This window comes from Barbus barbus (genome assembly GCF_936440315.1).
Source record: "Barbus barbus genome assembly, chromosome: 6".
In the NCBI taxonomy this organism is placed as follows: Eukaryota; Metazoa; Chordata; class Actinopteri; order Cypriniformes; family Cyprinidae; genus Barbus; species Barbus barbus.
In genome coordinates this window covers 4,318,692-4,335,217 of record NC_136734.1, presented here as the reverse complement: position 1 = coordinate 4,335,217, position 16,526 = coordinate 4,318,692, and the positions used below count along the sequence as shown (strand labels likewise).

At 35.4% G+C, this 16,526-nt stretch overlaps 2 protein-coding genes across 2 annotated transcripts; both read right to left on the bottom strand.

The window, feature by feature from the left end:
- Positions 1–2,356: 2,356 nt before the first annotated feature.
- gstt2 (glutathione S-transferase theta 2) lies at positions 2,357–5,131 on the bottom strand. The gene is made up of 5 exons (XM_079418125.1): positions 4,705–5,131; positions 4,434–4,521; positions 4,161–4,311; positions 3,888–4,061; positions 2,357–3,751 (listed from the first exon to the last, which is right to left on the bottom strand). Exons 1-5 carry the CDS (start codon positions 4,826–4,828, stop codon positions 3,605–3,607), a joined length of 684 nt encoding a protein of 227 aa, XP_079274251.1. The 5' UTR covers positions 4,829–5,131; the 3' UTR covers positions 2,357–3,604.
- Positions 5,132–5,338: 207 nt separating this feature from the next.
- On the bottom strand, positions 5,339–14,934 carry LOC306870815 (solute carrier family 2, facilitated glucose transporter member 11-like; the record flags this gene model as incomplete). The annotated part of the gene is made up of 12 exons (XM_079418243.1): positions 5,339–5,971; positions 6,189–6,316; positions 6,950–7,025; positions 7,221–7,322; positions 7,864–7,974; positions 9,568–9,755; positions 10,834–10,982; positions 11,148–11,277; positions 13,244–13,368; positions 13,506–13,666; positions 14,353–14,451; positions 14,857–14,934. The coding sequence occupies 12 exons, from the start codon at positions 14,932–14,934 to the stop codon at positions 5,783–5,785; spliced, it is 1,536 nt and encodes a 511-aa protein (XP_079274369.1). The 3' UTR covers positions 5,339–5,782.
- Between the last annotated feature and the right edge of the window lie 1,592 nt (positions 14,935–16,526).

Genomic DNA, 16,526 nt, shown 5'->3' with positions numbered 1-16,526 from the left:
TCGTATTTATTTTTTAAAAGGAAAACGCCACCGTTTTTCCATATTCCAATATGTTCTTCCCTCAACTTAGGAGCGGTAAGTATCAACTCTTCTGTCTCAGTGCGTGCACTTAATCGCTCTAGCGCGCAGTGCCACTATGTTAGCGTTTAGCTTAGCACCATTCATTCCTTAGGATCCAAACAGGGATTAATTTAGAAGCTCGTGTAACCATCTTTAAATAGGGAAACCATGGAAGTGTTTGGTGGCTTCTAAATTCATCCCTGTTTGGTGTGACAAATCACACCAAACAGGGAACCTAGGCCCATCACACCAATTTACTGGCCAAATAGTGCTTAGCACCGCCCCCACCCCACACACATACGTAGCATATGCTATATCAGCATGGCACGTGCCATTTCATCAGATGTCCATATATGACGAAGGAAGCGCTATCAAGGTACGGAACGGCCTGCATTGCAGCATCTCGTTCCCTATTCAGGGAACTAGGGTTACATACATAACCGACATGTTCCCTTTCATAGGTTCATTGACATTGCTTTGGGAACGCTATACCATGATGCCTGACGTACCTTAGCTAGCTGGAGAGTCGAGACCAAGGAAAGCGTCTGCTCAAGCAGATAAGACCCGGGAACCAGGAGCCATCCTCACGTCTAGACTGTCGAACTTGATGAAGGTGCTAGGAGAGGGACATCCTACCACAGCACAAACATCTTCCATCGACGACCCTTTCAGAAAGGCCTGAGAAGAAGCCACTGCTCTCGTAGAGTGAGCACATAATCCTAGAGGTGAAGTCAAGCCACGCGCCTCGTAGGCCAAAGAGATAGCCTCAAATATCCAATGCGACATTCGCTGTTTAGTGACAGCAGAGCCTCTGCTCTTACCACCAAAACACACGAACAGCTGGTCAGATCCACGCCACTGAGCTGTGCGGTCTACATAGATCCTTAGTGCCCTCACTGGGCAGAGACCCATGCTACCTGACAACGTGTCAGCATGGGAGATATCCTCCAAGACCACTTGCTGAAAGCGAAATGGATTCGAAGCAAACTTAGGAACATAATCAGGCCTAGGTTGCAATAAAATTTTACCAACCCTGGGGCAAAATCCATACACGAAGGGTTGATGGAGAGAGCCTGCCAATCACCTACTCTCTTAAGGGAGGATAAAGCCACCAAGAGAACAGTCTTGAGGGTCAACAATTTCTCTGACACGGACTCCAACGGCTCAAAAGGATGGCCGGACAGACCCTCCAAAACGATCGATAGATCCCATAAAGGAACTCGTGTTTAGCGGAAAGGCCTAAGCCGTCTCGAACCCTGCATAAAACGGGAGACCAAAGGATGATGACCCACTGAAACACCTCATACGAGTGCATGTCCCGCAGATATGGCAGCTACATACACCTTGAGAGTAGCGGGGGTCAATCCCTCAGAAAAATGACTCTGAAGAAACTCTAGCAGTGAACCAACGGGGCAATGAACTGGATCCAGAACACGTCTACACCACAAGGCAAAAAGTCTCCACTTGAAAGCATATAAGTCTTGTGGAGGGAGCTCTAGAATTAATAATAGTATTACATACCACCTCAGTCTAGGGACGGGAAGGAATAATAAAGAAAATGGTGGAGGAATGGAGGGAGTTTTTCCCTTCTACGGACTCACACGCTCTAAATGAAAAAAGGACACAATTTGGTGCTTACCACCACCTTGTTCAGGAGCTGCAAATAAGCCCGGAAAAACACCTGCAGTACTTCAGAATGAGTACACAGCAAATGGAGGACCTGCTGTCAATTATTGGACCTGACATCACAGGGATGTCTATAAATCTCGCAGTGACATTGAGGTAAGCAATTTTCTATTTAACTCTGATTTACATTGTAATAATATTATGTTGTTGGAAGAAAGAAGAAATGATTTCAAAACAATAATTCATTTAATGGATGTTACCATTTTACCATTCACACAAAACAAGGGGAGTCCGCTTTTAGCTATTATGCTGCATGCAGTGGAACCAGCTTCCAGAAGACATCAGATGTGCTAAAATATTTGCCACATTTAAATCCAGACTCAAAACTCATCTGTTTAACTGTGCACTTGTTGAATAAGCACTGTGCTACGTCCTAACTGACTGCACTGTATTTTATGTATAATCATTTTTATTTCTAACTATTTTAATTTCATTTTAAATCATTTTAAACATTTTTAAATTTCTGGTTTTATTGTTGTGATTATTTTTTTTATGATTATTTTTACTTCCTTTTATGTAAAGCACTTTGAATTACCACTGTGTATGAAATGTGCTATATAAATAAATTTGCCTTGCCATGCGAGCCATATGACAAGATAACACAGTGGATATGTGGTCATGTCCACGTGGATACTTTTAATAAAAATAATTGCAGTAACAGTATCAGTGTGTAATCTAAAACATAAAACAGGATTAGGAAACAATTTCTAAATCAAATAACCAAGCAAGCCAGACAAGACAGACAAATACATTTATTTCATCTCATTGAACTATAACTATGAATATGGCACAAGAGATGTTCAGGAAGCTGAGGGTGCCACAATATTTTAATGTGGAGCATTCCAGCTACCAAACAGTGGTGGTCCTGTGTGGTAACCAGGCACACCTGGCCCATGATGTGCCTGACTGTGCATCCAGGTCACCCAGGATACATACCATCTCTATTTTGGCTCTGGTTTGTTCTCTTTTTCCCAGAGATCTCATTTGAGGTGCTAAACTCCATTTAAGCTCCATTTCATCATGTTCTTTTGGTGGCACTGTTGGTGTTACTAAAAAGTCCACAAGTTTTTCATTAATTTGTGTCTTTGGACTTTTTAGGTTGTCTCTTCTTTTTTTTTTTTTTTATGGGTCTCTGGGGCTGTTCTATAACACTTTCAGTCCTGGCTTTCCTCTTCTGAATCACCTTCATGGTTTGACCCATCCATATAGTTTTCTAAATCCACATTACTGATTGTACTGGAGAAAAGACAGAGGGACAATATTTTTTTTACTACCATTAAAGGGATATAGTTCACCCAAAAATGAAAATTTAGAATTTAAAAAAATTAGAATTTTTTAGAAGGTTTGTGTCATGTGAATGTGATATGCAACATTAAAATGCATATTATTAACTGAAAGTTTTAATTGGACAGTTTCATCACAGAAAGGTAAGGCACAAGAGTGGAAGTACATAATTCAAAAGCAATGTCTTGATGTTCACATTTTAATTCTTGTAAATAGTATTATTTTGCCAGTTCCTGTCAACAATAAAATGTTTTTACATTTTCTGCTCCTTCATTTATACTTGAATCATCGCAGGTTTATTCATTTAGCAAACCACACAACCATGTTGTGTAGATAAAAGGCACAGACTATGGGCACAAAGTTCACTAAACTTATGCCTCTTATATGGATATGTCTCTTTTCAAACCATATATTAATCAAACAGGATACTGAGCAAACTGCATATCCATGTTAGACAGATGCATCCTTAATCTCATGATGTAAATTCCAACACCTTGCCATGTTATTCATATTAAATGAATAATTTGTGACATACAATCTTCTAGAATTAACTACTCTGAATAGAATTGATTTTTCACAGTTTAGCTGTGAACTTCTGCCTTATTTGATAGACAACAGAGTGAGCTTCATCAAAGGAATCTGAGAGCGCTGACTGGACTCGACTCCTCCAGCTCAGAAGTTTAGGTCTGTCCTTCAGAACATCCCTCCCGCTGCACATGGGCTGAAAGAGACCATCAAATGAGCTCTATGTATGTTTTTACATGGAGAATTGTGCCTAAATATTCATTTTCGTCCTAATAAATGATGGCCTCTAAATGCAATAAACTTCAGGATGTTTAGCAGCTCTAAGTTCTTACCTGCATGAGCTCACAAACTGATAAAACGTCAGCCAATGAGATATCGTCACCACACAGGAAGGCCTGTTTCTTCAAAAACATGTTTTCCAGTACGTCCAGTGTGCTATTCAGGTCTGCCAGCGCCTTTTTAAACTTTGCAGGATTTGTTGGCTGTCCCATCATCGGAAATATAACCTGTACAGAAATACAAAAAAGATTTTTAAAATGGTATTCGATGAAAAATAATGCCACTGCTTGAAAACTCATGTTAACTAGCCACATATTAAACCCTACCTCTTGCAGGAAGATTGTGGAAGCGTGCACACGTGTGTTCATATGATGCCAGGCTGTGTACTCATCCACTCGGGCTCTCTTTTGAGCCAGTTTGGGGTACCAGTGATCAGGGACATTGTAGGTTGTCGCCAGATACTTCAATATGGCGTCACTGTCACAGAGGATGGTTAATAATAGAAATAACACCTATTAAAATACTACTAATAGCAAGTTAATAAAATGACACTTCCTAATGTTCTTTTAACCAAAGATTATACTATAATCTTTTCATACCTCTCAGTAAGCACGAATCCATTGTCGTCCAACACTGGCACTTTTTGCATGGGGTTGAGTTTGGTGAACTCCGGTGTTTTGTGCTGCCCTACATGTTCAAGGGCATTAAAGTTGTGAAGGTTAATGTAGGATGAAGTTCAAATAATAAAAAGCAAGCAACATTATGAAATAAATATATAAACTCGTAACCTTTGTACAGTCTTTGGACTTGACAAATGCACACTGCACTACCTCCTCTAAACAATACACTCACAACAACAATGTTGCTCACCTTTTCGTAGCGCAACGAGTTCCACCGTGTGTGGTATTTTGTTGTGTTTAAGGAATATTAGTACAGCCCTGCATGGCTGCGACAAGAGATCCAAGTACGCTTTCACTGCCTGTCTGCCAGCCATAGTCAGCTGTAACTGTAGACAGAAACATGTATTCCTGCTAGGACACGTGTCGTAGGACACTGGTCGATAGTCCAATCGCAAACTGTCACAAAGGTTTCTTCCTGCAGCGGGCAAGCGCGAGACGCATCAAAATCAAAAACATTCGTTTGAGGCACGTGAACACTAAATAGAATGTCACTTTAAATATATTAATTTCAATGATTTATAACTGGAAAACAATAGGTATTACGCTTCTGTAATCTCTATAAGATGATATATTTGAGAAAAAAAAAAAAAAAAACAAGTAAATGTAACCAACAGTGATTGGTCGATTCGTATCAGCGTTGAGAAAAACAACACATGCAACGTGAAAATATATAATAGCTACTGCGTAATAAATTTACGTCTGAATAATGACACATTGGAACTGAATCGATATTAAAAAAAAAAACTTTAAAATGTTATCTGCCAACTTTGTACAGAATAATAAAAAAACAAATCTGTGTGAAAGAGCCTACAAACAATTGTGTTGTGCAAACATTTCTTTATTGGCAAAATTGCTGCTGACATTAAAATAAATTCAAGCATGATTAATTATATGATTTCATAAAAGGTTTCTTGCTTAAGATTATAATATAGATTCATTTTACAGAATTAAAGATAAAAAGTAATTACAGAAACCAGTATCATACAAGTACGCTGATTCAAAATAGTACTTTGTAGTATTTCTGCATAGTAGTTTTAACCATATTCCTTTGTATAAAACACATCCAAGATGTAATACTAGGCTATTGAACGTCCCTAACATCATGTGACATTCCTTGATGTAAAAGGCAGTATTCATTTTGAAGGCACATGATGTAGTGCAGTGTCGGTGTCACAAATGAGATATTTTCAGTTTTTTAGTACATTCATAAGTACACAGACATTATAAAGCCCTTTAAAATACAGTGCTTTGTAAATGTATTGTGTGTTTTACATTGGTGTGGACAATAGCGGGCCCCCAGTACCATTGGCAGCAATGAGCTTCTTTCTAGAGCGAAACTCGCTCTGAATCTCCAGAAAGGTTTTGTTCTTGGTCTCAGGGACCACAAAGAAGATATAAGTGGCCACCAAGCAACAGACAACGAGGAAAACAAGGAAGCAGTACTGCTTTAGTCCATTCTGAGAGAGATTGAGAAAGAGAAGTTTGTTAAAAACAAAACATTTAAATTCCACTTTGTTTTTAATAACTCTCATCAAAAAGTAATTAAAAAAATATCATCATTTGATTGTTTTTACAGAATCGGCACAATAAATAAGGTCCTGTATCTTGGAGAAATACAATTGCTTTGTGAAATTCTGAATGTCAATAAAAAGGAAAGAAGGTGCTCATATGTACCACAATAAACGGAAAGATCATGCCGATGAAGAAGAAAGAGATCCAGTTGATAGATCCACCGATCATGTACGCAGCAGGCCGATCGGTTTGGGTAAACAGCTCTGTTGTTAAAATGTTTGTCACACCACCTACAGCACAAAGCACATTGATATTGCTGATCAAACTATACCAGTGTGTACCATCATAATATGACAATAAGTGTGGATAGAAGCGGCGTTTTATCAAAGGAATAGTTCACCCAAAAATGAAAATGTACTAACCCTCAGCTTTATATCACTTGCTCACCAATGTATCGTCTGCAGTGAATGGGTGCCGTCAGAATAAGAGTCCAACCAACTGATAAAAACATCACAAGTAATCCGCACCACTCCAGTCCATCAGTTAATGTCTTGTGGAAAGCTGGCATTTTAACTTCACACTGCTTGATCTGTGTATATTTCTCTCCTGACTCATGGCGTTTTCATTGGAGAAAGCAGTACTATGAATACAGACTTTTATTTTAACCAGAAGCAACATTTTGAAGTGAAAACTTGATGGGTTTGTTTCTTATAAACGGACAGCTTTTCATTTCACAAGATGTTAATTGGTGGACTGGAGTTAGTTGTGGACAAACTCATCTTGGCTGGCCTGAGGGTGTGCACATTTTCAACTAATTTAAATTTTTTGGGTGATCTATTCATTTAATGTTAAAACATTCATAATCGACAAATGATTTTCTTTCTTTGCTTTCTTTTTTCTTTTTATTCTACTCATTCATTCACCTGGTCCAAGGCCAAAACTGAGAATGAAGGCAAAAACACAGATCATACTAAGGTAGGGAACCCAAGGGCTGGACTCCTGTGAGGAAAAAACACCAAACAAACATCAATAAATCTGCATAAATATTTGAAAATTGAGATCACAAATGTTATGCCACTTTTCAACATTACATAACCCCAAGTATGGCTCTAATAGTTTATACTAGCGACATAATAAAATATTTGTACAGTGCACAAAATAAATACATTGAGCAGGTGTTGGGTCACTATAAACCTGGAAAGTGAGGGCAATGGTGAAACAAACACAGCACACGCTCATGAGAGAGTATCCACCAATAATCAGAGCTCTTCTTCCCAAAGATTCGATCAGAAGACCCTGAAACACACAAACATCAGTTTGAATCAACTGTGAACTGACTCAAGCTGAATGATGACATTACTGTCTTCTGTAGAGCTGCTTACAGCTGAATTGAACTTATTTCATAATTGGTTCACTTAATGCGCTTATTGGATCTGAACCAACACTGAACTGTCTGAAGCTGAACAATGACACTGTTGTATTTTTAGAACTTTAAAAAATTTGGATTTGTCTCATATGAAAAATCTTGCTTCTTTGATACTTTTTTTCCTGTTTGTTACAATGAAGCTACTTTAAAACAATCTGACCTGACGTGTCAAAAAACACCTTTCAAAGTCTGGTTCAAGGTGTGATTTAGCTCATTTTAGTGTCATATGATGCTTGATCATCAGGCATTGGCCTAGAAATTTTATGCCAAATCTGCCCATAATCTACTGTACCAATCGCCTACCAGTTAAGGTTAGTACATTATAGTATTTTCTTTGTTTCTATGCTTTTTCCCATGCATTCTGATAAAAAAAAAAAATTGCACAGGTATAATGACAAAGTACAGACTTACACACGTCAGTGCGGTGACGCACTCACAAGCTCCAGTTCCCACTGTAGCGTACGGAATCTTGTCAGCTGGAATCCCAGCCTGCGTGAACACATAGTCTGCATAGAAATAAATCTAATGGGAGAAGAGACATACATATATTGTCACTGGTAGATCTGAAATGTATGTAACATTTGGACAGTGACAATAAAACTTAACACAAAGATTATTTTCCACCATTGGAGCGAATGGTTCTCTTTGCAAAACTGTAGCATGCCATCATGTCAAAGCAAAAATATTTATTGATTGATTGACTGATTGCATGAAACAATAGCTATAGGTTAAAGTAACAAATAACAATGTCAAATATTCATAAACATAATAACATAAACTGGAAATAATGACAAGTTTTGAAAATTACACGTCACTTTTTAGCGAAAAGAATTGCGAACACTATGTTTAAAAAAAAAAATTGTTCTTAGGTGCAGTCACGTTAGTGACATTTCGTTGTAATTTCTCAGGCAAAAAAAACAACAACGAGGCTTGAAGCACAGTCCTCAGTCATTTTTCAAATTAAGTAGTTTTCTGTTGTCCAAGTTGATCAAAGATTCATGTGTTTTCTTTTCTCTGTGTGCATGAATAAATCACATTACGGATACGGTAGAATAATGTAGGCTACGTAACCTTCACTCTTAAAAATAAAGCTGCTTCATGATGCCATAGAAGAAACTTTTTTTTTGTCTAAATGTAAATGGTTCCATAAAGAATCTTTAAAATCTGCAGAACCTTTCTGTTTCACAAAAGGTTCTTTGTGACGAAAGAAGATTCTTCTGATTACAAAAAGGTAAAAAAGAGATGTTTAAATTAGTGCTGTCAAACGATTAATTGCGATTAATCGGATCCCAAAGAAAAGTTTGTTTTATAAAATATTTAATATATGTGTGTGTACTGTATATTTATTATGTATATATAAATACAAACACATGCATGTATATATTGAAGAAAAATTATTTTATGTTTATATAATATATATATATATATGTATATAAATTATATGAATATAATTATATGCATGTAAATACATGTGAATATTTTCAAAATATATACTGTATGTGTGTGCTTTTATATATATATATATGCATAATAAATATACACAGCACACACACATATATTATGTCAACAAAAACTTTTCTTTTGGAAGCGATTAATCGCAATTAATCGTTTCACAGCACTAGTTTAAATCTAATATAATCAACAAATTATAAAAAATATATATATATGAGTTTGTCCTATCTAATGGTTTGATGTTTTATTAAATGCAATGATATTCATGTATTTACTTTTTGTTAGGACTAAAGTGTCTAAATAATGTTTTGCGCCTACTGTTCATGGTTCACCATTGGCTTTTCAGTTCTACAACTGAGTCTCACATGAAGCTCCATAAAAGCTTTTAAACGTGTGCAAAATCACTTTAATGCCCATTATAGGAGCTCAAGTAAATGTAACAGCCTCAAAGCTAAAATCTGAACGATTCCATTATTATTATTTTTCTAATAATCATTTGCTCTGAAAAAAAAGATAATGGTTTAATCCACAGCAGAGCGATCACATGCCATTTTGGAGGGAGGTTTTTTGGGGGGTTTTAATAGTGCACACATCAGCAGTCAAGGCCAGTCTAAGCCACTGATGTGAAGTTGTTGTTTCCTGCTGTCTGGGTGAGATACACACTGCATTGATGCCGTTGAGTTGCTGGGACGTGTGGATCACGAAGAGGGTCAGGAGCTGCCAGCGAAGACTAGTGTCTGTAAAAAGCTCCCAGGGCTTTTTGGGTTTAATGCCAACTGCGCTGACCCTCTCTCTCTCAATGTCCTCCTTTTCTCCGTGGTACTTATCTGGGCCATGGAACCACATTAGAGCTGAAAGAAAGTGGCAAAGGGCATAACATTCCTTTACTCACGAGATTCTCTTCTCCTCGCTTCTGTTGTTGGTTACAGCTCATCGGGTTGGATTTAGCTCCCTACAGGGTGCTCTGCTCACATCATGACATCCGTTCAAGTCTGATCATTTCAATGAGATTTTACGCTTCAGTCTTTAAACATCCACAATTTTGTGGTTACATGCAGCTGAGATGACAACACCATCTTTCTTTCAAACGAATCATGAGTTTAAATGTGACTCGTGACCTTATACTTGCCAGAAAAACAGCCAAAAACAAGCAGGAAACAATGATTTTTTTTGCCTAGTCATTTTCATGGCGGTTTGTTTACCTGGACTGTTGATTAATTATTTTATCGTCATCAATTTATTTATTAAAATATAACTTTTTTATTCAATTTTGAAATTATCACACGAAGCTTATAGGAAAAGTTTTCAGAAAATATGCAGACATTTCACATGAACAGTTGATATTTCGATCTGCTGTTGTCCGTAGACTATTAAATTAATCACACAACTTTAAAATACTGAGAAAACATATCACAGTTTCCACAATAAAAAGCACAGCTGTCTTTAACATTACTAATAATAAGAAATGAGCTGCAAATTAGCATATTATTATGATTTCTGAAGGATCATGTGACACTGAAGACTGGAGTAATGATGCTGAAAATTCAGCTTTGCGTCATAGGAATAAATTACATTTTAAAATATATTCAAATATAAAACAGTTATTTTAAATTGTAATAATATTTTACAATATTACTGTTTTTACTGTAATTTTGAGCATATGAGACTAACCAAATTCTTGCTAACCCCAAACTTTTGAACGGTAGTGTATTTTAACTGACCTCAGCAATCCACAAAAAATAAATAAATAAACAAATAAATACTAAAAATGAATTTAAAGGACGGCAGAGTGACAAAATAGGACATTCAAAATCTAAGATTTATCACTACCTTTAAAAATGTGTATTATATCCAACCACATCCTACTAGCCTTACCAAAAATATTTTTTTAAATAATATTGTACACATAGTTATTAAAACATCCTGTACCCTTTATGCAGGCGACGTCATCTCCGCGGTCGATGAGCAGGTAGCGAGGGCTCTCGGGAAACCAGGGAAGAGTCAGCAGCTGCATTATGGCTGGAATACAGGTGGTGGACAAGAGGATGGGCCAGTACTCCTCCTTACCTAACAACTCACTGACACGCACACAAAACATGAGTCTTAACATCTTTACTGACATCTATATAAATGTCATAAGACATGCAATAAGATGAATGTTCATGCTTTTCACTGTGTTGAGCTTGGACAAGTTTTGACCCTCCTCATATGTTTTAAATGGAGAAACTGCTTTTTTGTCTTACTTGAGGCCAATCACTTGTCCTGTTAGGATTCCTCCGGTGATGAAAATGGAAGTTCCCATCGCCATGGCACCACGCAGAGCTCTAGGTGCGATCTCACCAATATACAGAGGCTGCACACATATTGCGATACCTGTCATTTTAAATAACATGTCAGTTATGGGATCACAAACATACACTCAAAACATGTTTTGTATGTTAATTCAGAAGGCTTCTCATTTATGTTTACTCATTTAGCAGATACCTAACCTCCTGAGACCCTGCATCCTTATATGAGGACATTATATTTTAGTGAATTTCTCTGAGACTAGTCTGGATGTCCTGTACAGAGCACATTCAGGGCTTTTCAGAGATGCTAAATGTTTGGATGTTTCACTATGACCACTCCCTCCCCTTGGTCTTCAAATATGTCTGATATTAATTTAGTGACACTCCTATGGAAATATGGTAATATTTTATAAATCGGTCTAATTTTTTAATTGTGTGTCATAAATCAACATCTCAGGAAAATGTTATGGGGTTTCAAATCAAAATATGACTTTCTGTTACGAAACAGGATGTTGATTTCATACATGTCCTCATATAAGGACACCAGGACTAAAAGCATGTTTATTACACATTGTTGGAGACATGAATAGGGAAAGAATCTACGGAAACAATATTCTATGAAATATGATATATTATTATGAAAATCTTGTTAATTATTACTCCCATTATTACACTTCTTTTTTTTATTACATGTTGCCCAAAAAATGCATTAATATGCAAATTAGATTTAATTTATAGATACATTGTATATAATGAGAGACCCATTTATTTTGCACACATTTTGCAGAAAGAAAAATGGTATATCGAATCATTCTGTTATAACAGTTGAGAATCATCTTTATACAAAGTCTGGTAAAAAAAAAATTAAAATCTTAAACTAAAAATGTATTGGTGATTTGAAAAAGCAATTGTTTTTGCCTATGCATGTTCATTCATGTCTTTTTATTTTCTTTATATTTTTTGTCTAAAAAGACAAATTTATTTATGTATTTTTAGAGTCTCGATGTCCTCTACCGAGCATAACTTATGAATGAATTATTATATTATTATATTTTTTACATTCTTTTTTTATTATTATTATTTTAATGCTCTAAACAATGTAAAGACAAGAAAAACTATTTTTTTCCTAAAACTTTTTTCTCGGGTCTCAGGAGGATACAGCAAGATATAAAATGACTTTGAGGTATAAAAAAATTAATTTATATATTTAAGAAAAATATGTTATGTTTATATATTAAATATGTATATATGTATATATAATATAAATGTTATGAATATAAATATATACATGTAAATATTTTCTAAATATATGTTGTATGTGTGTGTATTTATATATACATAATAAATATACACAGTACACACATATATTATGTAAAGAACTTTTATTTTGGATGCAATTAATCGCGATTTAATCACACATATATGTGTGTGTGTGTGTGTGTGTGTCTACTACCATTTAAAAGTTTGGGGTTGGTCATTTCTTTATAATTTTTTGAAAGAAGTCTTTTACATTCAACAGGGCTGCATTTATTTGATTAAATACAGTAAAACAGTAATATTTTGAAATAGTATTACAATTTAAAATAGCTGTCTTCTATTTTAATGGATTTTTCCTGTGATGCAAAGCTGAATTTTCAGCAACATTACTCCAGTCTTCAGTCACATGATCCTTCAGAAACTATATCTAAATATATCTAATATGCTAACTTGCTGCTGAAGAAACATTTCTTATTATTCATTATTATTAATGTATTATTAAAAAGACAGTGCTTTTATTGTGGAAACTGTGATGCATTTTTTTCAGGATTCTTTGAATAGAATAGTGAGTAGAAAGTTCAAATCTGAAATAGAATAATAGAATAATTCTATTAATATTATAATACTCTTTTGATCACTTTAAAGCATTCTTGCTGAATAAAATGAACTAATTTCTTACCAAAAAAAAAAAAAAAACTGACCCTAAACTTTTGAATATTTCTGCAATGTTTATTGAATACTAATACAAAACTGATCAACCATCACTACTTTATGTGCTTGAAAACTTGAGATACCTGCATTTACTCCCGTCAGGAACCGCCCAAAAATTAAAAGCTCAAAAGTGCTGGTGGGATAACTCAAGCCCATGAAGAAAGCAGCCAACAGAGCAAAGGTGTTGTTGAACAGTAGTGTCCCTTTCCTGGAGAAGAAAAAAAAATAGATTAGAAATTCATCTAAACAGGACTGTAACGTCCCTAAACACTTCACATTTGATCCCAGTCCTGCACATTTGCTCCCGTCTTTCAAATATGTTCTGTATTTTTGGCTGGAATTCACCTTCCAAATCTAATGGCCAGAGTTCCCCCCACAGATGCTCCCACAAGTCCACCGAGAGTGAATATGGACACTATAGAGGACCAGAGGAGTGTGAGCACCTGGCTGGAGATTTCAGTGTTGTAGCGCTCAGTCCATGTCTGATTAATGAAGTTCTGGACAGCCTGAGAGGAAACACACAAGTCAAGAGAATAAATACGATCCGGCATGAAAGGAAACTTTAACTTGAAGGATAATAGAAACATTAACAAAAACAGAACACCGAGACACAAATTATCTTCTTTTATATACCACAGTAGGTCTAAGAATTGTTACTAATCTAAGATAAAGCATGAAGATTGAGAAACATGGTTAAACTGGGTTAACAATTAAGGCAAAACAGACACTACAGTGTGTTTTTTTTTTCATGCACTGGTCAGTTTTGAGATTTTGACCTGTTTTTTTGCATGCATGATGTTGACTACTGGAAAGAAACATCCAAAATACACATTTAGTGCTTGTCTTATTAAATCTAAACTTAAAATTTCAGAAAAATTGTGATACAAAACAATTGTCTTAATGTATTAGTGATACCTAGTTAAAAATTGCCTTGCCTGTAAAAAAAAAGGGTTTTGGAGTCCATAAAAAATGTGCAAGGGACCAAAATCCAAATCAATGTGATAGATTAACTACAAATTTCATGTGACTTTTAGTCTGATGAGCTACTGCAATAATAACTCATAAATCACACATATGCATGCAAGTACTGAACTCCATTTGACTAATGCATGTTCCATAAAGTCTGCTGTAGATATAAACACAAACAGGCATAAGTGATAAGAATAATCACGTTAATGCACACATTTAATACCTTGGTAGGTGCGTTTATGATAGATATATTGTACCCATACTGAAACGTTCCACCGATGCCAGCTGCCCAGACAGCCAGAAGAAGAGACTTACTGGGAACCTGTAGTTAGCAGAGAACACAAGGCGTGTTCAAAAGTCATTCTGATTTCAGCTCATCGTTAGCAGCAAATGTATAGAGTATAAGAGTAGAGTATTAAAGTCAGGGAAACTGCAGTGTAACAGCAGAACAGTGAAGAGTTGTGAAAATATGCAAATATAAAATACAATAAATCTGCTAAAAAAATTATGTAATATATTATACAGCATGAATATTCCAGTCAACTTCATGTCCCATCCATCACTGCCATGCTGAATATGCATTATAACCCATACTAGTAATAAATATTTTAATAAAAATTTTTTTTATATATTTTAAAGAAATAATAAAAAGCAATTAAATAATTTGGTAACAATAATAATAATTAATAGTATTTTTTTTATATATTTTTATTTTATTTTATCATACCTTTATTTGATGAGCTGGTTCTTTGAAGTCTTTAAGTAAGGGTTGATATTCTTTAAGCTCTCCACTGTCTTTGCCCATTTTTGAAACGCGTTGAAAATATTTTTACTTAATATTCCAAACGCCTCTTAATCACAGATTCAGACTGTCTCTGAAATGCGAACTCATCCTAGGACAAAACTGCTCTTAGTGCTCTAGATAAGGTGCATAACAGATATAGCAGCAGAGATACAATTGTGCTGTTGTTCATAGCATGAGCAGTGAAAACGGCATGGGTTCAGAGTTAATTCAGGATGAAATTCCCTTTAGAGCCACTGAGAAGCTCTGTAGGGTGTCTTTAGGATATTTTTGTCTTTTAACACATGCATGTCAATTGCTTTTCCATGTTCAGTCCTGTGGATAATGCTGTGGAGAGCCCTTGTTGTGCACCGTAAATTCAAAAGTCAAATGAAAGCTTACCTTTCTTCTCAAAGTCGGAGACTCTTCTGGGCCATTCATTTTAAGTTCATTCATTTAGAGTAACATTTAAAAGAGTGATAAAGAACTGAGTTATTCCATCGTGCTTTCTAGGTCTCACTACAAAGATTAACGTTGAAGGGCGGTAGGTCTGTGTGCAGTCATTACTGTAATCATAAGCTCCAGTTGACCACCACTTTACAATGACCTTAGGCACAAATTCAGAATTCTGCATATAACATGTTGCGATTACGGCTGAATTGTCCTCTAATGGTTATTTATAATGAAATACTGAATGCTAGATGGCTGTTCTTTGTGAGTAGAAATATTTATTCAACTATATCAAGCATTGTGTTGTTTGGCCTTTGATCACAAAGAGCACATTGTTGCTGTTTCAGTCAAGTGACCTGCAGAGCCCATAAGCCTCTTTCTGATTCATAGGAAACCCGACCAGTTTGGAAGTCTCTGACCATGCCAGTATCATCATTTTATGAAAAAATTGTGTATTTAAAATCGAAAGTATGGTGAACGGTAGGCTCATGCTATATCGATGACTATCTAAAATGCTTGCGACAGAAGGAAAGCTTGTGTTGGTTCACCAAACTCAGATGTTCTGTAATGCCTTACCATTGGCCTAGTTCAGATTTGAACTGTTCATGCCTTCATTGACCACAAGAGGGCAGATCTTCAAAGAGAAATTACAATTTTAGTATTAACTTAAAATAAGCATTGATAGGAAAATACTATATAAATAATCATAATATAATGTAACGTAATATAATGTAATATAATTATTCTTATTTCTAACTACACAAACAAGGGGGTTAGTTAAGATATATTGCGATATATTAATCTAGAGAATTAGTTCAATGCTTAACTCCACTTTAGTCTAAGGATTGAAATAAAATTTTCAAGACATTGTTAAATGCAGTTTTACTTGGTACTAGTATGGACATAAATAACCTATATTTAAAAACTAACATTACAATCTGCAACATTGCACTGTGCAGATATGGGAGTTTTTGTTTAGGCTATTTAAATTTTTTTTGTTAATAATTCTTGCAGAATAGAGGGCACATAATTACTTTTTACCAAATATATTTACATATGTTTTGTCCCTAAACACATTTTTTCCCATTCAGAGCATAATTTCTTTCTTAATTTGAATTAATATTAGACAATTTTCCACTGACTTGAAGAATTTTTATTCTTTAATT